Source organism: Neodiprion fabricii, chromosome 1, assembly GCF_021155785.1.
Source record: "Neodiprion fabricii isolate iyNeoFabr1 chromosome 1, iyNeoFabr1.1, whole genome shotgun sequence".
Lineage (NCBI taxonomy): Eukaryota > Metazoa > Arthropoda > Insecta > Hymenoptera > Diprionidae > Neodiprion > Neodiprion fabricii.
The window spans coordinates 9,494,996-9,519,024 of NC_060239.1; the positions used below are offsets into that span (position 1 = coordinate 9,494,996).

Below are 24,029 nucleotides of genomic sequence, written 5' to 3' on the forward strand. Positions count from 1 at the left end.
TTTCGTACACCTGATCCAAAGGTTCTCATGGACACAAGTCCGTAAAATCAGTAATTTTTTAGATATAAGCTTCGGAAGGGGGGTTGTTTGGATTCTTTGTTATCTACGCTGAGAAAAATTTCATTTGTTAAAGTAACTAGAAACGTTTGCGAAAAAAAGGTTTACACCATTTTTGTCCGAAACTTTCCCTGATACGTCGATAAAAATCGGTAGCTTCGTTTCGTTGCATTTCTCGGATTTATACATTTTGAAGCATATCCCTGCAGACGATTTTATTTCATTTAGATTACACCATCCTGTTCCAACTATTCCACTTCCGAGTGTATGAGAATTTCACATAAACGGACTAGTTACTTACGGTAGCAGGCAATTTTAAATGTTCGAAACAACTGTTATCCAATACCAATCTCTTTGCGAACAAGTATCACTCAAACCCAGCTTAGAAAAAAAATCGTTGGTAACATGCTTCGAAATGTATCCAGTCCAATAAATGTTTCTTCCATGGGAGATGAGGGAATTGGTTCCAAAAAAATATCCCATGATTTTTTGTTTTTCGGAAAAACGAGAAGTAAAAGAGAAAATCTAAGTTCTTGGAACGGTATCAATTTATTTAAGTGTCAAGTTTTCATTTGTTTTGAAATAAAAAGTTTTTTTTTTTTGGAAAAATCGAGAATCTTGCACAATTTTTTTTTTTTTTTTGTGCGGGTTGTATTATCCCCCTAAAATTGCAAGTATCTACTTTCGCTGAAATTATTTTCAGCATTCACTAATTGCCCAACGCTTTTCTACATCACCATGGGTTGTCTACTGCTAACGAATATTGAAATGTGAGTATTTTCTTATCATAATATTATGATAATTGTATCATACGAGAAGAATGAAACCTGAGCGATTGATCACTGATCAGTGAACGAACGTCTCTACAGTACACTTGCTGTAAAATCATTTCATTCGTGTATTCATTTACAGCAGGTTTGTGGTTTTCGGCATGATGCTAGAGCTCACTTACTGACGTCTTTACCTGATATATCATTAATGACTAAAGTCCAAATTGATGTCACGTCAATAACCGACCACAGTAGTATCCTGCATAGAGTGGTTTCAAACCCTCGCGTGTCGATGAGGACCTAATCACACTCGTAAAAATTTTAAATCGATTCACGTCGTTTAGGCGCCAAATCGGCAAACCGAAGTTTCATCTCGGTCCAGCTACAACTCTGGGTATGATGTTCTGCAGTTTTCCTTGTCCCTTGTGCGAATGCGGGTGTTTCTATGGAAGATCTTAAGACGGCTGTAGACGCATATTGATGGTTAGTAATCCATCCTCTTCCTTGCACCACGCAAGCCGAACGGCTTACGCAGAGGACTGCGTACACTGTCGGGTATAACAGGTGTTCGTGGTTACTATTATCATTGTTATATTAATAATAATAATTATTATTAAAGAAAGATACGATTCTTTTGAAATTTTCCAAGCCATCCTCAAGCGAAAAATTTTTTCTTCCATTTTATCGATCTCAATAGTCCCTAGGTTCTATGACTTTGCAGCCTTGACGTCATGTCGCGAAAACTTGTATGAAAATACAGTGGTGTCTTTGAACGAACATTTCGACGAACGTGGAAATAATTTGGGTAGAAGATGAAAATGAGTTTTTTCTACACCTGCTTGGAAATTTTGATTTTGGAGACCTTTCGAGCCTGTGTAAATTTTCCCATTTCTGAACAGTCAAGTAATATAATGTTGAGCATGCGCACAATTGACATGCTATATTTTATACACTAGGGCTTTTCTTGGCAGCCAGCACACTTTTGAAGAACTCAATTTTACGTATTGTGTCCAAGCTGCACTTTTTCAAATATCGCCTACCTTCCGCTATTCTTATATGAAAAATCATCATTTCCGAGTCAATACCTTTCCTCGAAATTATTAACAATCGAACAAAAATGACCCAAAGTGCTCGAATCGACATTGTAATCACTAATTAGAAGTGAATAATGATACATAAAATACTTGAATTTCAGTGTAGGAATGTTACAATTTTATGAAGAATAATAATGTGTCAAATTTGGCCTGACTTGGCATGTCAATAAAAAAAATCAACATCCGTACTACGAACAAATTTTTCAGCTCATTCTTTTGCACATTCATATCAATCGGGTTCTGAGACCTCACAACTTTATTAAAGAGTGACATCTCTCCGAAAATTAATTTTTTTTTATCCACACAGCAAACAAATAAATAACGAAATGTGTAAAATATCGGGAATGTCAAGTTTATTCTCACAAGCATTCAGACAATGGGTGTATTTTCGAGAATTTCTGCTTTCATCTTCAGTACCTGAAAAAAATTTTGAGGGCTGTTTTCTTAAAGCGAGGAAATCGGATATTTTCAAGACTTGGAATCAAGAAACTGCAAGAAATGCATAACGTATAATTTGAAGCCCTGCACAATGAGTCGCTTTTTTTCTTAAAAAAATTCTGATAATTAATTATTACCTGACTTTGTTTCGGATCGAAATGAATCTCTATTACTTAACGTATTACTTAACATAACTTGCGAAGATTTATTTCCCAGTTTCGACGTCTAATTTAGCTGGCCTATTTTCTAATAGTCAAAGTATGTGGTAGATGAAGACTGAGCGAAGCATTCTCTTAACTGTCATTTTCTAAGAGTAAGCTGATATCTGTCAGAGTTCTACTGTTTTCTTGATTTTTCTAACTCTATAGTTCAAAGTCTTTCTTCTAGGATGTACGTAAATTCTTGTGATCTCCGTGTCCCTTGCATAGTATAATAGACTTCACACCTATGCGAGAAGAGGCAGTGTTTCAATTTGCATCACAATTAACAGTCATTTCCAGCTTCTACATGAGGCATTCCATGTGAAATCGACCCGACGGAAAACCAAACCCTGTAAAAATCCTTTCAAACTTAGTGAAATGTTTTCGTTAGTTGCTAAAAGCATGTGTAATTTTCTATAGATTTTTATTTGAAGATGTTAGCGGTCAATAACATATGTAAGTAAATCGAGATTCAATTAATCATAACTTGAAAACTACAGATCATACATAAAAAGACGTGAGTATTAAAAAGTTGTAGCTGTTGTACAGGGTTGAAATTCCGATTTGGCTACTATTTGGATATGTTATTATGTACATTAGGGTATGAAAATCCGCTAATCCTTAATCATTTAAACCTTAATTTGACCTGATTCTTCAGAACAATGGAATTTGCATTCGAGATTCATCGACTCGTGTAAACCCTGGTGTGTAAAATTGAGAATTTCAGTTTTGCGCATGCACTATGTAGCGTCGTTTTACCGCACTGTTCAGAAACGGGGCACTTTACGCACGCTCCATAGGCTTCGATAATCCTACTTTTCAAGAATACGTTGGAAATAGTATATTGTGTGACAAGAAATGGAAGTTGGCGATTGCGACGAGTGTGATCTTTGCGCCAACTTTTGGCCCGAGTCACACACGATAGTTTTTATAACAAGCGAATGAAAATTGGTAGAGCTTTGCACGGTAGTTTTGCGGGACACTGAGATGAAATTGCCCTACGTTTCATGCACGTGTGATGAAAAAAAAATGTTATCATTATTCGTTTACCGTATCGTTACTGTAGATTCTACACTTATTTTTTTAAAAGTAACAAATAAATCCGCAAAGACAAGATAGAATATGCACCGAATCGTTCCTGCTACCAAGCAATACATGAAAACACTCCTTATACACTGTTCAAGCAGTCAAGAAAGTACCTCGGAATGAGTATAATTAAAATCATATAGCTACACCGCTTAGTTTTATTTAATTTTATACAATGGCCGTGATTTAATGTTTATCGTCAATGATATTTTTTGGTGCTTTGGAAAAAGTATATTACTACGTCGCAGGTTGCGTGAATGGCTCTCCGATAAATTAAATATATAGTTGATTTCTTGAAATGTATTCAGGAATATGGAGATATATTTCCTTCTACATGATTATTACATAACGTTTGACTTTTATGACTGCAATTTTTTCCAGACATAACCGTGGACGTAAGAATCCTAAGACGCATGCAATTTTTTGTAGTTTAAAATACTCTAACAGTGGGGGAAGATGATGTAACGATTACAATAAAAGTCTTTACGAATGATTCAATTTTTCGAAGCAGTCCGAGTAGGGGAATTTTGATTAGTAATAAAAAATATCCAAATTATAACAATGTGCGATTGGTATGTACATATTTGTCAGTAATTTCACCCGCTGGCTCTGCACAAATCGATGGGTGGATGTAATCGTTTACTCAATTCCACAAACATACGCGTTTTACGGTGTCATTGATGATTGGCATTTTGCAATGCAGATTAATAGAAAATTGTTAGCTTATTTTTGCTGTGTGAATATGAAATCAAACTCAACGACAGATACATAATGTAGATCTTTCGTATATCCACGCGCAAAGAATACAAGATTTTGTATGTTGATAAAATTAAACAGATGATATCGTCGATTGAAATTACGTAAGCACTGCACTGCTTCGTTACGATGTAAATTTTATGTGCCCGCACTTTAATATCAAGTAGTTTAGAATATTGTTTTATTTTTATATCTAATTCCTAGGGTCCTGTTGTTGAATTTTTTTACATCACCGCTTACAGCGAACCTTTCGATTTTTATTCTTATCTTTATATTATGCAGTGTATAATTTTTTTAAAATAACGAAGTAGAAGAATAAAGCCATCTAATTATAAAATTGTTAGTTTTTATGGTCACAGAGTTTGTCAGAAATTGCGATTACACCTATAGTACCACACAATTTAACAATTAAAAACGACATTTTCTGGGGTATCATGACAATCCAGAATCTCTTCATTTAACAATTGCTAACGATAAACGTGTAAAAAATTAGTTTCCATGATGAAATTCTTCGTTGCGTAACTGCACAAAAGGGTCGAAGTACAGACAAAACGATTTTCGAGAAACGGATATTTTCGCGGAGAAAAAATTTGTAGAGACATCGATGAGATTTATTGAAAAATGCAGGACAGCTTTGAAAAAATCGGAGAAAAATGTTTTTGGTTGTTTTTTTTTCGTATCAAATAATTTACATTTCTTCTTCAGGAATATCTTATTTGCATTAGTGTTTTACGACGAACAATTTTGATCTCCAGGTCGGAATAAGGCTTTATAGGTGTGTTTGCGATAGACAAAATTATTCATTCTTGAGTTCCGAAAAATTGCGAATTTAATATTTCGAAGTCTTCCAAAATACTGAATACAAATCAAAATACACAGAGTAACTGTTCCTAAAATCGTATTTCAGTAAGAGGAGAGCGAATGAATCTCAAGACATTCATCTGCATTGATGACCGGTAGCGATGGCCACTGACAATAAGCTAAAAATAATCGATGCATCGATTAATCGAGTCTGAAAAAATAATCGAACACGACTCGATTGAATCGGTAAAAATGAATCGATCAATCGATTAGTTCGTATTTTTTTGAACATGAATTCGAAACCGAAATTTCGTAAATTTTAATACGGAGTTTTAACAGAGGGAAAGTTTTTTGTTTTTTTTTTTTACAATTTATAGTTTCATTCAAAATATATTTCAATTTCGGGTAAAAATATTCATTTATCCTTCACTTATTACATCAAACAGATACTTAGTAAATAAGACATAAATTGATATTGTACCGCGTCGTTCATGTCAGTAAAAAACAAAAAACCGATCGTGAATCGTTATTCATTGAATTTAAAAAAAATAATCCATTACATTCGATTAACCGGGAAAATAATAAACGATTATTTTTTGTCATGACCGGCTACCGCTATCGCAAGTTCAGACATGAAAATAACCCGAATTTCAAAAACATACCACGATTGCTAACTTCGAGCAAACAAATCATTCGGCAATCGCAGGTGGTCAGCATATTGAGAACGATAATAACGAGGGACAGAAAGATTAAAACAGCGAGGGCAAGAGGGCGAGATAGAGAGAGAGAGGGAATGAGAGGATTCGCCAAATTTCTTGCGGTTAGGTTGGTACACGAGCAGGACAGCGGCAGCGGCGTCGGATGGGCGAGTCGGCGGGAGGAAGGGGGGGGGGGGGGAAGTATCACGCCACCGGGAATCGAGCAGTGGATTTGGTCGTACGGCCGTTTGGCCGAGCATCGCCTGATGCGCACGTGACCATGCGCACCGTTTTTCCTTGCCCGCGAACCGCTCAAATCCTTTTCTATCGAGTCTATTTCTCCCCGAAACGTCGTCGTGTCGATCCCGTGCTCTCCTTTGATTCGCGATCGAGTCTGACAATGTCAAACGTTTAAGCCGCTCCGTGTTGACGATCGGTCGTTCCATTAAAGTATATATGTATATGTAATTATACGTTACTTATTTGCACTCTTATCATTATCGGCATTATGCAAATTTCGTTTCGTTGTTTTTTCTTTTTATTATCTTTGCCAGTTTAACTGTTGCGATTGGTATTCTTGACGTTAGCATTGTTGTTACTTATACAACATCGCTGGTGTTAGTTGCGTCACGGATTATTGATTTTTCAGTTTTTTTTTTTTTTTTTTATTTTAATTCTATTCTTTTTAGCAACAACCGACGCGAACGAAGTGAGTGCCCATATAAATTATTTACGTATGTGTGTTGGTGCGATGGTGCGGAAAGTAGTAGTACTACTGTCTTAGATAAATGTAGATTTTCTTTATTTAAAATTCTATTTCCTCTTTTTCTATCTTTGATGTAACGAGGCACTAGCACTTAACGCACAATTGATCAAAATCACTACGCTTTTTCTAAAAATTATGCTTTATTCAACACTTGTAGGGTCAACTGCCTAAAGCGCAGTAAAAATTACTGTACTACATGTTTATTAATTATTGTTTATTTCCACATACGCTGAATACATATTTTATAACCGTTTCACTAAATCATGGAATTTCCCACAACGTGAGGTGTTGCAGTCCCATTGTAGATCTGACTCTTCGGGTTTGCCAGTGCCATGAAGAGAGATCATTGATTGTTACACCGAGAGAATTTTTTTGTTCCGGTTACAGCTCAGTTCTTAACTATTTTCATTTTTTACCACAATCGAAAAACATAGTTCTAGGTACACAATGGAAATTAGTTTTGTAGTTGTTACCAGAAAGTCTAGTATTCGTTACTATTCTTTCTCATTACAATCAGTTACTATATTTTCTTGTAACTGTTGCGAAAATTTAATGCTTGTGCAACAATAAATTGACGTTAAGGCCTTGTTTAACTAAAAAAGTAGAGTAAACCGAAGAAACTGATTTTGCGTTGCAATTACCAAAAAAGGATCGACAATAGCGCAAAATGGTTAGGCGTACCTCGTTTTTCGTAATTCCAACAATATTCAAACAGGTTTTTTAACGATACGTGGTTTACTGAATTTTTCTAGTTACTATACAAATGAAATGCTTCTCAGTGTAAGAGAAGTAACCATGCCTGGTAAAGTAGCACCCGAGAGAAAAAAATAGGCAACTCGAAATTTCCCAGCGTATGACGTTCGAGTCATCGCCAAACGTGTTTTCTTCAACTCCTGCCACCCATCTTCTCGGATTCTGTTCCTACTGCATAGCCTTAGTGCATGCATTTTTGAGACAAAAAAACGTTAATTTTCATCGAGTCTTCGCTTAGCAATATATTTCTTTACTGGATTGCACTTACACCCTCGGTCAGCCCCGCTATTCGATGATTACAATTTTAGTCTATTACAATCTTTCACTGCTAGCAATAAGTTACTTCCCTTAGTTTGAATTCATGCTCAGTTACACGTCAACATTTAACCAGGTTATTGGATAAACTTACATATATCTAAATTCGTTACATATATCTAATTCTAAATTCGTCTAAAACTACTCGTAGCATTATACGATTTTAAATAAATCACATTGCTTGTTGTATATTGACACACTGAAAAAATAAATACAAGCAATTCAGAACAATTTGCTCTTGCTAATGCGTATTTCAAACGTTTTTTGGTCATCCGGATAGTGAATTAACCGCGTGTAATCAACGATTTAATAACGATTGCGCAGTGAACAGTTCGCCTAGTAATTTGAACCACATTTATTCAGATTTCTACGGTGTATTAACATAATATGGAAAATTAATACCTGGTAGTGACGCATGTGCATGGAGCAAAACAAGTCCTACTTCATTTATTTATTATATAACATAGTGCAGTTCATGGTTAGGAAGTATTAAGCCATCCGTCGTACATACAATTTATTGTCAGTCTGCACGCGTTCGGACTTATTTTTACATATTCTCGCGCTTGGAGTAGCGATGTTCTATCACGAGGAGTGCACGTCTCCGAATACATCTGTAAATAATACGTACAATATTGTAGTTGTATACAGTGTAATCACGTGTACATATATTTATTATTACTGTTATTACATCTTACTATATTACTTTACATACCTATTTACATGCAGATGTACAGGAATATACGTACATCTGTATTTCTCCTTGGCAAGATTCCGATAGTATAGTACAAAGGCCAATACGTGTTAAAAAAAACTGTGATTCGTGATTTCATTATATATAGAGACAATAGACCCAAATTCTGGATGTAAGAAAATCGCAATCAATAATACGGGTCAAATATTTTTTTTTATAAGTGATAAATTAAGATTTTAGTTATTCGATGTATAGAATGAAAAGTTATTAATCTAAATATAAACGCTGAAATTTTTTTTTTCTGATTTGTGATTAATTATTACTTTTGAACAAAAGTGATTTGAAAGCGAAACTGGAGTACGTTTAATTGTCATTCAAAAGCGAACTTTATCTAATAAAACTATTTTTTTCTTCTTCTATCAGTTACGTGGAAGAAATGAAAATTTTATATCTAGTATCCAGACTCAGACTCACTGTTGACCTGTATAATCATTTATTTATAGAAAATAAACACGGCTGTGAATTGAAAAAAATTAAGGAATAACTTTTTTAACACGTAATGTGCGAATCTATGTTGATAAACATTATGGTTTAAGCGGGAGCATTTTTTAATGCAAATGCGTTGATTTTGAGATGAGTTTATATCCATTTGTAGATAAATCGTTTCTCCTGCTTCAATAACGACCTGTTTGATAATCATTTTTATCGACAATATGGCATCGGTGTACGAAATAATGAACAGGGAGCATTATGTTAACCGAGTTAATACGGTCGATTTGCTTCCAACACGCGAGAACCGTCTGTTGCATCAGAAGTGTTCACCAGCTGTTATAACAGACTAGAAGAAGGAATCGACGCAGGGAATCACTTGTTTCAATCACGTTTTAGAAAGAATCGATCATTTGAGAGAAATTACTCGCTTCGTCATTTCATTGGTATTATAAGTTGTATAATATGTAAAATTATAAGCGCACTTCATTTGAATTGAATGAAGTTGCTTTTAATTTCTGCACTTTGCGAAGTGGATGATAAATTCATTTGCATAAAATTGATAGAACATTTTTTACCTGGTTGCCGTAAACGAGCGTTCAAGGCGTTACGCGTAGTTGAAAAATTATGCTCAAATACCGTATTTTTAAATTCTTTTTATCATTTGTAATATCTTCAACTTTATCATTGCCAATTTAACACATAATACAGATTGTGGGAACATCTTTCTGTATTTACGTACAGTGAAACTTGTATTGTCAAGTATGATTTTGAAATTCAATGTGTCACGTATTCATTGCCAATCATTGAGTTACTGGTTTTATGCAGGGTAAAGGTCATGCACTAGCTATTCCTATGCCACAGTCGTGACTTATCGTTGGTATTGAATCGATATGAATAAAGCTATAATGCTGAATGCGAAATCAGAGCTGTGAATGCAAGGGTTTATTATCGATAAATCTCCACGCAAAAGTGCAAAAATTAGATCTCAGACTTTGCTAAAAAATCGTCTTTAACGTACTTTTTTCCGATATCGACCAATCGATGTTACAAAGTTTCAGGGAACCACGACATTCTTCTGTCAAACTAATATTTCACTTTTGAAAGGAACATGGCCAGGAAATGCAATGATTTTTTTTTCAATTAACGTTTGCGGGATAACATATTTTGAAACTGAACCGTTACCGATGCCGGGAAATTTGTGAATATAAATGCAAGACTAGTTTCCCAAGATCGGTCATCTTTCGTTCGCATGAATTATAAACACTGCTGGGTAATATTTGAAAAGGTTTCATTTAAAACAGGCATTTGAAATGTAAATGGCATTTTGCATTTAACATTTTAAATGTCCTCGAGGTAACCATTTATATTAGGGGATCGTCAAAACCGGCGACAGCTCGGGTCAATTCCCGAGGTGAAAACGATTTCTACGAATTTTTATAAAAAATCGTTCTCAAACAAAAAAACTTATAGATTCTCATGAAAATTTGTATATTTTCAGCAATCTACAAGCTACTACAAATTTTAACGAAAATTCACAATTCCTTTCGAAAAACTATGCATGTTGACAATTCTGTAAGAAACAATGCGAAATGTTCCAATTTCTGTCAAAACTCGTAGTAGTTTAAATTTTCACCAGGATTAAACCAATTTACGAATCAACACGCAACCGTTTATTCTTCTTCCGTGCTTCTTCGTTTGCAATGTACATACAATTATTGTAGATTTTAAATAGACAGTTGTTTTCGCTTGGATTTTATATAGACGCTATTTTTGTTATTTTAAATTTGGTATTCACGCTTTAAGCTTGTTGACTTCCACCATATTTCCGTATGATAATGTTCGTTGTTTAGAATTTTGAACATTCACCGTCTTAGGTCTCCTGCTCACTGAACGCGTTACGTCAAAAAAAAAAAAAAAAATGCAAAAATCACCGAGAAAGTAACCTAATCAAAAAGCAGAGCTGGTAGTCCGAAATTATTCTATCGTACAGCAAAAAACTGAAACTTTATCAATCTCCGAAGGAAACAATTTATGAAAATTCTCCTGCCGGCGTTATTAAATGCAGTATAACGAAAACCGTAACGTAATTCAAGATTACTCGGTGAAATATATCGATTATTGGTATGACAATTACGATTTGAAACTATATGTAATAATAATAAAAATAATAATAGATATAAATAAAACAACAATAATGACAACAGAGCGCCTTTTGCAAATTTTTTTCGTTCCGATATTAACCCCACGGTGCTTTAACCGCGATCCTTTATCTCTTTCGCGCTGCCGAGTTCGTGATTAGATCTGCCTCTGTCCTAGGGAGTTTTTACCGCCGTCAGCTAATTTCCGAACGCACCCTCGGGGATTATTTGGGGAATTTTTAGGGGTATCTTGGGTGGAACCAGCGAGCGCCCGGGTGGGAGTTGGGGGAGAGGGGCAAGTCGCACGGATCATCCGGCGACACAGATTATCATCCGAGCACCGAGGCTCGCCGGCGAGAGTTTGGTGGCAAATCCGCGATGTGGCGTCGTTCGCGAACTCGCGGATCTCTACTCGATATAACCGGGCCGCGTGGTCACGGACCCGTCAGTCTGCCGGCTGTCGAGTTCGCGCTGTCAGTGGAAATCAGGAGCTGGTGTGGTACTGGTTGTTTTGTTGTAAGGTCCGTAAGAGAGTGTAGTCCTCGTTGAAATCGCCTATGACTTACTCATCGGCAATAAGTGGATTACCAGATTGAAATTCTACCTTACAGGTCTGTAAAATGTCTATCTACATTTTGATCATATTGTTGTTTTGAGAGTAGAGGTTATTTTTTCTTTTGTTTTTTTCTTTGTCACGCGTCTAGGTTTTTATCGCCGCGTGATCGCGGCGACTCGTTGTTGTATTTTTGTCTAGCATCGAAGATATCGGAAAATCTTTTCAACATGACCGAATTTACATTGTTTTATTGTTTCTTAGAACGTTGATATTCGTTGATTCGTAAACGTTGATTTTCGTACATCATGCGTTGGTTCTGTTTGAACACGCTACGCTGATTGAAGTTTTTCACCATTTTTGGACTGACGGATAAACCGTTGTGGGAAAAAATTAAAATCTTGGGGGTTGGTACCCTGTATTTTTCATTACCGAGAAGTCGTTCCGTTGATTTGAAAATAAATGCGAATGACGAACTCGGTGTACGATGAATACGATGGATAAACGTTTTGTCGCAAGTGAAATTATTATTTTGTAATAGTTGATTATTCAGTCATTGAAAAATAGACAAGAAATTTGAAGAAAAATTGATAGTTTACATCGGGTGAGATCGGTACGTTACGTCCATGTATAAATTTGATGTAAGGATTAGAAAATATCTTGTAATACGAGGCCAATCGATGGTTATGAAATTCGCGAACGAATGTGTGCTTCTTACGAAATATCTGCAGCTTTGAAGTTGATTTATAGAGCAGAGACGCAAGCGTATCGTGAAATTCATCTATACCTCTTTTGTACTACTTTATATACGTTGTCGAATTAATCGACAGATATTTTTTCTTGATATTCGTACATACTTTCGGTTTAACGGACTGCAAATCTTCGAAAATTGGTATTGTTCGATATACGTTGTGATAATGTGTACGTTTGATACGCGTTTACAGATATTCGCATCATTGTAATTCTGGAATTTCGTATAAAAATTCGCAAACAACTTTACAAGTGAATTTTCACGACTGCAAACGCTTGTTTTGCGTATCCAATATCGCTAATTTTGAATTGTCAACGAAGCTGTTCCGCCGAAAGTTACTAATTGCGGTACAATGTTTGTTGAATTCGAAAATTCAACACACTGCAGGAATTGGTTTTCCTTGAAAAAATCATAATTACACTCAAATTATGGTGAAGTACAAATTTGAGTAAAGTTCATGGTATTGAAAGGAGGAGAAAGAGAGAAGACCGCAAAGGTCGTGATTCGAAAATTTGGCGTTATCGTGTCAAGATCTATTTTTTCACTACTTCGCTGTTGACTCGATGTAAAAAAATATCTTTTAAATTGTGAATCTATTCGAAAATTGACGAGGGCGGAGGAATAATTTTATTTGGTCATCGATCTCTGTAAATAAATGTCATTCCAGCAATATCAGCAAAATAAGACTTCTCTCTTTTCATATCTATCGAGTTGTTTCTGAGTCCCGCAATTAAACATACTGATAAAAATCTATTTCGAGATTAGCTAAATACTTTCACATCTTTCAGAAGTATCGTACAACTCTAAGCTGGATTTTATACTTTCGCCTTATGTAGAAGTCTGTTTTTTTTTTTTTTTCAATGTTCTACATGTTTTTTTTTCCTTGTTCACGATCTTCATTTTCGTGTGTGCATATTTACTTCTAGCCTTTCTTTTCTTCTTTTATCAAGATGAGGTAGAACGCAATTTCAAAATCGTCGAATTTCTCCTCTTCAATTTACAGTCACTCTTGTGCTATGTAGAAAACGTCCGTTTCTTTTTTATTTTTCTTGTCATTTTATCGCCGGCTTACTTTCATTATTATTTTCGATGATACAAATTACTTGCGCAACTTATATTATGCTATGGTAATGTCGGTAATTACCTTCTTTATCAAATGAACCTTCCGTATAATATTTTTACGCACGATACGAATAATAATTATGTGTGAACAAAAATATTCTTGCCTGATGCGAAAGTATGAAATTAAGCGACTATTATGCAGTTATAAAGCTAAAAATAAAAAATAAGAGTAGAAAAGGAAACTTGTTGGTTTAGTTTTTCTTTTAGAAAGGACATTCATTCCTCCACATATTTAGCTACATATAAGTATTCGGGCTGATATGTAACTTGTATCCTCAAGTATAACTAATTATTTAAATGCGTTAGTTTCGGTTTGAATTGCAACGGTAAAGGTGGAATAATAAACGTCTGTAATGAAAACACGAGCGAGAATGCGTGCTGTATTGGAAATGAAATCGTAGCCGTTTGGGAAATTGCGAGAGAAAAATCAAAATTTTGACATTGTATCCACAATCTTCTGTTTAAAAAAAAAATTCATTCCAATCTAAATAAATATCTAAGGTCATTATTAATCATTATTCCTCAGTGCTTCAGTTAACTCGTGTAATTATCGTAATTATACTGATACGGTGATTTAATAATTGCCGTCGTTTAGAATGCTAGGATAACGCAACTTCGAACACACAGAAAACAATCACTAATAATTGGTCGGATGAACGTCGACTCGCAATCAGATTATAAGCTGTACGAAATAACAGAGAAGACGGTAAAATCTTTGGTCTTGCAGCAGGCGTCAATTAAAAGAAAAATGGTATTAAATGTTTCCTGTAAATGACAGTGAGAATTTATTGACCAAAGAGTCTTTCCGAGAAATTCGGAAGATGCTGAGAAGCGTGTAGAAATTGAAAAATTAAATACCAAATCTGAAAAAATAATTTCCTGTTAATTATTGGAGATTGTCAAAGTAGTCGTTAATTAAAATCTCCGTATAATTTCAGTTGTAGGCAGTCTCGGAAGGTAAAAATGCCAACACAGGAGATATTAGCGAATGCTAAAAAATGCATGTCAATAAAATTTAGTGTTCCTATGGGGTGGACTTTTTAATAGCCCCAGGGGAACAGCTCGAAAATTATGAGCGATACAAAAAAATGCTTGACACAAAACGTGGAGGGTTTCGTGGGGGAAAAGATAATGCTGGTATGGCTTGACTTGTGAATTGCGAAATAAACTGTTGAAATTACTCGAGTACTTCGTGATTTTAGACAGGGGATAAGCATTTTGATTAGATCTAACCGGCTGATAGTGGGATTGAAGACAAATTCAAAACGTAAAAAGAATCATATAATTTTTCAAAATTTTCAGAAAGTGAAATGCTTGGCAATTATTTTCTGAGACATGGCATTAATCCCTGAATAAAGTTGCATTACTTCTTTGCGCTTCGCTTCGAAAGAAAGTGATTGAGTATTTCGCCCTTTGAAAATTTTTTTGGCAATTCCCGAAAATTAAATATTTTTTTTTTTTTGCTATTTTGAACTGAACTTAAATTAACAATAAATCCTCCAATTTCGGGTCAGCGGTATAATATATGTTAAATTCCAGTAGCGTGAGGCAACAACGAATAACGATCTCTAACGATTATTTCTGCAGCGTTTCACTATAAGGGCCTTGACTCTTAGAGATGAGTGAAATTGCACGAAATCGTGACACAACGCCTGTATCAAAAGGATGTTTTTACACAAGGTTGAAGCTCGCAACGATGTATTTTTCATGAAAATCGTTGTATGGAAACTTTGAGGATATTCATTTTTTAAGGCCAACTTAAAATATTTCAACTTGGAGCGTTAACTTTTTTTTAACGGCCACCCTAGTATATATATATACATACATATTATGATTTTTAGCTTCATTTTGACGAAACTTCAAAAAATCATTCAGGTTTTTCTCGATTTTTTACTACGACGGGGAAGAAAAGGCTCCAACGGTTAAATAACATCTCCGACTACTGGCTATTTTCTCATCCTTTCAAATACGGCTGCTACGGGATCCGTTCTATTTTATTCAGGGCCATTACCCGCAGTTCGCGAAATCTTGCGGTTTGCAACAACTTCTTACCTTGTCGCGGTTATGCAACGTTGTGTGTGGTAACGCGAAGCAACTTTACAGCTTCCGTCAACTAATTCCCAAATTATCGTCTCCGTTGCAAATGAGTTGTATTATTACACTCTACTGAGGGGAAAACCTGTTACGTATTTTCCCTGTGTAATTCAAGATCTTGTACACTTGGTGATTATAGGCGCGTATATTATCCGACTTACTCTCTCCGAACATTTCCGGAGATCTTGTTATGCGTGTATATTATTATTATTATTATTATTATTATTATTATTATTATTATTATTATATGTATACAAAACGTTCGTAAACTAAGAGCCTGAAGTTAGTAACTTTAGCGTAGCGTAACATCGGGAAGAAAAATCATAGTTGAAGAATTTTAGAACCACTTTCCAGGAGTTGGATTTTCAAAATATAAGTATGTTTCGTTTATCATGGCTGATGTAAATTTCGGACAATTCTAAAGCTACGAAGTAACGATTTTTCCGAAACCTGCATCGTTACAGTAACGTTACCGACTTTTAATTAATTTTTAAGTTCCTTCCAAGTTTCCAGAAACCGATTTTCAAATTTTTTTCTCCCATCGTTAAACCAAAAGCTTGTGCTAAACGGTTGACTCCTTTTTTTCACTCCATATCGGATGACTAGATTTCAAAAATTTCCATTTCCCAACCCTATCACAGTTTATTTACATCTTCAAGTGATCTTTGTTACTTCGTATAACCCAAAAAACCTCCGAGTAACAAAATTCGGCCGGAATCATCGGATTTTCAAAATTTATTTATTTTTTTCAATTTTTCATCCTCCATATTGGACACGCCATCTTTGATTTAGATATTATCAAATTCCAACTTCAGACTTGTGATCAGCGACTCTGAAAACCCCCGAGTAACAAAATTCATGCCAAAATACCGAGTGGAAAAAATGTGTGACTTGAAGGGACGAAAGGCTGACTTTCGTTATTAGATTATAGAGGCATTGGAAGCTTTGTCAAATGCAGAATTCGTTTTTCGTGACTGGTAGGTTTAGTTTTCGTTTTTTATTCTTGACGAGAGGTGCTTAACCCCCGGTCTTGAATCTCGCGACACGCTTGCATGACCACTGGAATTACCTACCAAGGTGCCTCAGTCAGTGACGTAATAGAGCGCAGAGCACGTGGACGGGTCTCGTGCTGTGCAGTTAAATGCGATTACTGTGATCAAAGTAAGTGCAGTCTCCATATAAATATTTCAATATGGGAATTATGAAGCACACCACCTGCTTCCGATGTTTTCTTTATACGGTAGTTTCTATTTTTCATTTCAATAACACGCTTACGTACAGTGTGATTGTAACTTGTGGCTATTTTTGCGAACAAGAATTTTTGGTCTTGTTTTTTTTTTTTTTTCATGTTCTTGAAAAGTTTATATCGTGATCTAGTTATTTTTTAATCATTTTGTACTTCTTACAAAAAAATTTACGCCCCTTAAAAATTTATTTGGACGTAATTCAACCACCCCACGACCCGAAATCTCCGTAGCACGTGAGAACCACTGTGCGCGCCAAATTCAAAAAAGCGCGGGCTTATTTTCTGCTGGGAATCTTGCGACAACTCCTGCTTCATTAAAATTTTGCATATTTTTATAGGCACCAGTGAATGACGGTACTTCGCACGGTGTGGAGAGCGAGTTTTAACAAAAGTTGGATTATTTAATGCTGAGATTACGATGCGGTGACGGGTGGTAATTATTTGTATTGGTATCAGAGTATAATGCCAGTCATGTATGCAGGGTATAAGTGCCTCCTCAACTGCATGTGATCGGATCAAGTTTTAAACCGATTTATTCCAATTTATTTATGATTTTACCATTTTTCATAATGTTTTTTTTTTTGCCACTTGTTATTCTTCGTCTAGTTCGAATACTGTATTCATGCATCGCAATCAATCGCGACCTGGAAATGACTCGAAAGCTTTTAGTAATCGTTACCGCACGCTGCACGTTTGAATTTATATATGTGTATAAAAATAATAACAGAATTTGTGAAATTATAAGTATTGCATGCTGCGTTTTAATTATCTCCGTTGTCGTCTTCCGTTTTTATTTTCACCCATGCACAAGGTTCTTTAAAAATTGGTCGTTCGCATATAGATTTACTGCGGAGCAAAGATTTTTTTGTTTGTTTTCTCGTCATGTCTTTGAATGTTTTGGAATAAGTATGTGTAAATTATACTATAGATATACTAGCTGGTAAAATACTACTTTTCTCTGAACTTTTGGTAACGAATAGGTCATTATAAGTCTGGTAAACAGTCAAGACATGTGATTCGGAAAAATTGTGCGAAAACTGTGAGTTTGGTTAAGAACTTTATAGGAAAGATGGGTCACATCAATTTTCGTGAGTAGATAATTATACAATCCTGACGCCGATAGATCGTCTTATAATATTGGGAAAACATCGATTTGGTCAAGTTAGATTTTGAAAAAATTTCCACACGAAAAGTCTTGTTGCTTGATGTTTACTGAACACTGACTGGAATGTTTTATTCAAATGTATACAATAATTTCATAACAAAACATTTCATATATATTCTAAACATCCTTCGTCTAATTATCCAATTCAAGGAAAAAAAGTTATTTTCGAATACGCCACGTGATCTTAGAGGTGCTATTATTTCGCAAACAATTATAAAAATCTATAGTTTAAGACGATGGTTACGTTTCCTAATGAAATTGCGAATGAATGACAATAACTGAAAAAAAATTCAGCATCTGGACAACATGTTCGAAAGTATTGTTTTGTTCTTATTTCTAAGCCTGACACATAATTACATCGGCGGCACTCAACTGACACCTAATTAAGTGAAAATCCCGTGAACACGCATAATTTGAAAATTACGAGTTGCCCAAGATTCGTCCAAGATACGGCACATTGCGCACATTTCGCAACGATTTCTGTCTATAAAACGCTGATAGTCATACGGGTTCAAGGTACTACGTGCACTTCGTACTAATCGGAGTTACCAAAACATGTTTGACGTGTTTATACCGCCAGAGGTATGAACGACAGTAACGAGTCACCGAAATCGCTAGTCGTTTAGTCGCTTAGTTGGCCGTGTATTGTGGTGGAGTAAAAAAAAAAAAAAAATAAAAAATGAGGCTGTGCGAACCGAGGTCCGTCACTAATGTCTTCTAGGATCGTTTACATACTTTGTGCAATGCCGCCGCTATTTATACCTCTATATAATCCCGGCAGACAATAGGCAGTCAGGGGTTAATTAACCTTCGGAAATTAAAGGTACGAGCTGTGCATAATGTATTATGTGCAGGTCCATTACGCGCATATATGCTTGCGAACGCCTTGTAACAGAATCAACAAGGTCGTTGGACTAGGTTGGAGGTGCCTAATGCATTTGCCTCTATCTCACGCATACGGTCTTCTTTAATTTTTAAATTCCAAAAGTAAACGCGAACTTTTTTGTTTTGAAAAAAAAATTTGCGAAAAGATTGCACGGTATTCTTTAATTCCCAGACACAATTTTTGTCAAATTGTATCCACCGCTAGGCGGCTGTGGTGTTATGAATGAAATACATTAATAATATGTTTTCACGTGTGTTTTCCGTACGCAAAGTATCCGTTTCTGTCACGATAGAGCGAGTCTGCGACTGCGCGGAGCACTGAAAATACCACTTTCAAGTTGTAGGAGATGAAAGTGGACTTTTCTGTACTGCGCGCATGCGCTGTCGCGAACAAATCTGACATCACGCGACCCTAACCTCAACTTCGGGTATCGTGAAAAAACGCTTAACAGACTCTTGTTATATGAAAAATCGTGTGCAACAAGGAGGCAACGGTCTTTTCGCCTTGCGTATTTGCGATATTCGTCTTCGACTCGCCTACGACTCATATTGCAAACTCACCCTCGGCCCGAATAGACCGAGTTTACCTCTTCGTCACACAATATATCTACTATTGTCTGCAAAAGTGTCTAAATAAAATGCAATTATGCTAAATATTTGAAAAATTTCAATTCGTAGTACATTCTCTTTGCTGTTTTCGTTGCTGTCATGACTTCAACATTCGGCGTGAGCACAAGTGTATTTTCTGTTTACAGCGTGTTTTTACACAATATAAAATAGTAAAAATAGGTTTAATCACGCGTAGTATTTAGTTTCTTTTATATCTGTTTTAAGACGTTGTTCGAAATCGGTCCGATTAACAACTCAAGTTTCGCATCGAAACAAGATGCTGACTGCAGAGTCACCAAGCGGTTCCAAATTTGAGTCAACTTTCCCTTGCTTTTTATACTAGTTTTTATCTGCACAGACATCATTTTTATCAACGAGAAAATTGACTGGATTTTGCGTGTAAGAACTTTGTTAACTTACCGTTGTCGAGAAGTATGAAAAAAAGTTGAAGAAAACGAACGAGTTTCATTGGAGTATCAATGAAGTAGAAAATTTCGTTTACTTACTGCGGGCGCGTGTTCGTTTTAAATATACTGAACATCCCGACAACTTAACTCCTTAAAATAATCCTCAAATTGCAAAATAACGATTTTTTAATATCAAAGTTTCGTTACGTTTGACGTTATTAACTTTACTTTTGCGGATTTTTCAAACGTGTTGCCTTGTCTTATATCATCCTATCGCGTTTTTTTTGCGGATATTTACTGTAGAATTTAAATCGATGAGACCGCTGGACTCGGGTGGTTAAGCTCTCAAGGCGACCTTAGTTGACCTTGACGCCCAAGGCGCCGATCATCGCGACGCTCAGTTCACGACATCGTAGAAAACTCACTTTCGGATTGACGGACAAGTTCGTTATATTCTGGGGTGCTCACATGTGCACATGTATTGTTCATTGTCACGCGTAGCACTCATCTTTATCTACTTAAGTTCTATTTTATGAGGATAATGTCCAATCCTACGTTTCATCGATAATAAAAAACGGTAACCAATCGCATGGTGAGAAATTCTCGCTTGTAAAGATTCACCTAATCTAGATAGTGCAAGAATTGAACGACTTGAAATTTGATTAAAAATGTGACCGAAAATATTGATACTATTATAAGGTTTTGAGGTACGAAAAATAGAACATATTCTTAGGTAACAAAAAGTAATAGTATATGAAGGGGGTAATTTATTATCAAAAAGAAATTCTATATCTACGTTGATTAGTGCAAACCTGAAGTAGGTATCGAAAGATCGGAATGACGTAAACTGTTTGAGATAAAAGTCTGTAAAAATACGAATTGTTCAGATTTTTTCCACGAAGAATATAATTAAAAATGAATTGGTTGAATGTCATGGACGTTGGTCAAGTTCACATTGGTGTACATGCATGTATTATGTAATGTTCGATACATCCACACGAAAAGTAGGTAATTAAGAAAGTTCTGTGCCCTATGCGCCAGTGAATTAATAGCAAGATAAGAATCGTTAAGAAAATATTTTACTCATTCGACATTTAGCTAAGAGCTGTAGCCCTGAGTCTAGCTATATACATCGATGTCATTCAACATATACTAAGATAATCTCTTGAAACTTGAAAATCAACCGCGCATGCGCGAGTTTTATCGGCTGTTCGTGCCGGCTGGCCATCCCGAGTTTCATCTGTTAACTGTATCTGGCGGCGATGTAGTTGATACGAATTTTCGAGGTTAGAATCTTAAATAATTGAGGTAGTGACTCGAAAACGTTTGGGAAGCATTTGTTATTGGGTCGGAGAGTTGATTCTTTAAAGAACGTTCGGAATTTAATGCTTATGCACTTGGAAAATTCAAACATACACATTTTGTGCAGGTTGGCCCGCCTGCATTGCGGACAAGAATATCGATGCGGGAAGATTTCGCCGACCAATGAGACTGAATTATTTGGCGCATGCGCGGTTGATTTTCAAGTTTCAAGAGATTCTCCCGGTAGGTAGAACGTCTTACATACATGTGTGTTATTACACACGTTTTACTTGCAATTGGTGTCCTAAATTTTCAAGCTTGTCGTTCGTCAACCTTGTACGATAAAGTAGCGGATCGGAGATACAGCGGAAACGACAGAAAATACATACGGGGTCATTTATTCGCTACTGAATTCCAGCGGGATGCTGATGTAGAAATGCATTCGGTTTCGTGGTAGTTTAAACCGTAAGCGAGTCCCGGGATCGGCTGAGCTAGAGTCTATATAATTGAGATAAAGTAACAATAAGACGTATATTTATTATACTCTTCATATCTTGAGATTAACTGCAATACTAGTTATAAAATTTTATTTTGTAGCCAATTTATTTTTTGGCACCAAAAAGAAACAACGGTCACTTCACTAACCGTTAAGCGTATGTTGAAATTATTAAACTCAGGACAAAAAAAAGTTATTCAAAATTTTTTTATTGTACTCCTTAGGTTGAGGATTATTATTAAAAAAATACAGTGAAACGTAGACTGGTCAGAGTTGTAGATTACCGGCGATTCGATATGGAATGGGCCCTATACTTCAGCGACATTTTTTTTTCGCTATATCCTAATATTCCATGTAACACGTACATCCGAAATTTTTTCCAAAAAAATGCACGCGTTCCACATAACTAACGCAACTGATTGAAGTAGAACGAATAGACTATACTCTCCACGAAAAAGGAAGAAACGTTTAAACTTGAAGGAAAAACGAGCTGCTTATCTTTTCCATTCTTTCCACGTGCGATACGTCACGTATATATATATATAATACCCATGTATACGTATCAATGTATCAAAATATAATACACGATACGAGTAACGTATAGATTACGGGTCAATGTTGCGTAGGAAGTGTTGCGCGGTCGTAAGACAGACCGCGTCCAGGGTTCCCTGGTAAAATGTCACCCATCCGTCCGATGGCGGTAGGGGTAAAATAAATGAACGCCGTTTTCCGGTTACAAAACAGGGATTCGCGAGTGGCAGGTGGCGCGATTCGTAGCATGACGTGCGGCCCTCCCCATTGGCCCTCGCCGCTCAGCTGACGCTCACCAGCTTCGCTCTACCTCCCCCCCCCCCCTCCTCATCTTTCGTGCGTGCGCCTCGCGCTGTAACGGGTTACTTATTGCGAATAAAAAGTAACGGATCACGTGCACAGTATATATATATATATATGTGCGTCTGTGTGTGTGTAGGTATAGCCGAAGAAAGCTGTTCTCTTATTCTGGTTACATTTAGGATGTTATTTCCTTTGTTTGTGGAGATCGATTTGGGTGACCTTGGTCATGTCTCGTTACAAAGGGGTCTATTTGCTATTATATATATATATATATTTGGAAAATGAAATAGCAATTTCGATTGTTTTAGTGCTTTGATTACTTAACGGAGTCACTGTTGTAGTGGAAATTTTTAGAAAAATCGGTTTGCCTGCATCGGATCGGGTTCGAAACTGGTCCTTTGTTGCAATTGATAGAATTGGCATAAGAACACGGACTTTTTCTTTTTTTTTTGTATGCAGTATTCAAAAAGTTTTCTCAAATTTTTGAATTGTACTTTCTTTTTCTTTCTTATTTTCTTACTTACTCCATTTTCGAGCAATGCAAATTATATATTCATTGACAACTGCTGCTTGGTCGAATTCATTTTTTTCCGTGCGAAATTTGGGAGAGAGAGAGAGAGATTAGATTAGATTAGATTACATTTATTAGAGGCTAGGGATCCAGAAGTCAATAACTAGAGTTCCCGTATAGCCTAAGCATTATGCAAAATATACATATCAAGGTGATTATTTACATATGGTAGTAGATAAAATCTACTCGCATTATATCGCATTATACAAAGCTTAATATTATAACAATCTTATTATTATTCAGACTAATGAAGTATACAAAAAGAAAACAAAGCAAGTATTAGTATAATAAAAAAAGAGAAAAAATAACAAAGAAGGGCGCAAACAAAATTAGTGACTAATAACTAGCCTAGGCTACACACCAATGGTGTTACTTACAACCCTTCATCACATTTAAATTTACTAAACAAATGGGCAAACAGATGCTGCCTAAAGCAAGGGCGTTCGTACATGTTCCTAACGCAGATCGGGAGTTTGTTCCACTTTTCGGCGCACGAGACAAAAAGCGAATCACGCAAATAATTCAGACTTGCTTTAGAAATTACAAGATCAAGATGCGTCGCGCGCTTCATTCCAGGACGATCCGGGGCCCTAAACCTGCATCTATTTGCGAGATACGAAGGTTGGCCAGTACGCAAGACGGATGCCAGGAAGAACATAGCTAGGTACTCAATCCTATAAGCGTATGGTACAGGTTCAGCTGTATGTATGCGGGAGAAATGTGGCTGCTTTTATGGACACCCGTCACAAACCGTACAGCGGCATTCATGCTTCTACCAAGCTTCGTTGCAAGCTCACCTGAGATCGAAACATATAGTCCTGCACAATAATCAAAGTAGGGCATTATGAGTGCTCTAACCAGAGTAAGTTTACATGAAAGTGTTAGGGAATGCCCGCATCGACGAAGACGATAAAGAGCAGCCGTACACTTTCTTCTAAT

At 36.1% G+C, this 24,029-nt stretch overlaps 1 protein-coding gene across 2 annotated transcripts in view; it reads left to right on the forward strand.

The window, feature by feature from the left end:
* The first annotated feature begins 780 nt into the window (after window positions 1-780).
* The window catches only part of LOC124188092 (acyl-CoA Delta-9 desaturase-like), a 46,841-nt gene continuing 23,592 nt past the window's right edge, over window positions 781-24,029 (forward strand). Inside the window, exon 1 of one of the 2 annotated variants that reach the window (XM_046580451.1) lies at window positions 781-827. In XM_046580451.1, the coding sequence (XP_046436407.1) occupies window positions 796-827 (32 nt within the window). In that variant the 5' untranslated portion in view covers window positions 781-795. Of the gene's footprint in view, window positions 828-11,495; window positions 11,667-24,029 lie in introns of those variants that run through there. The other variant, XM_046580452.1, reaches the window with a different exon arrangement.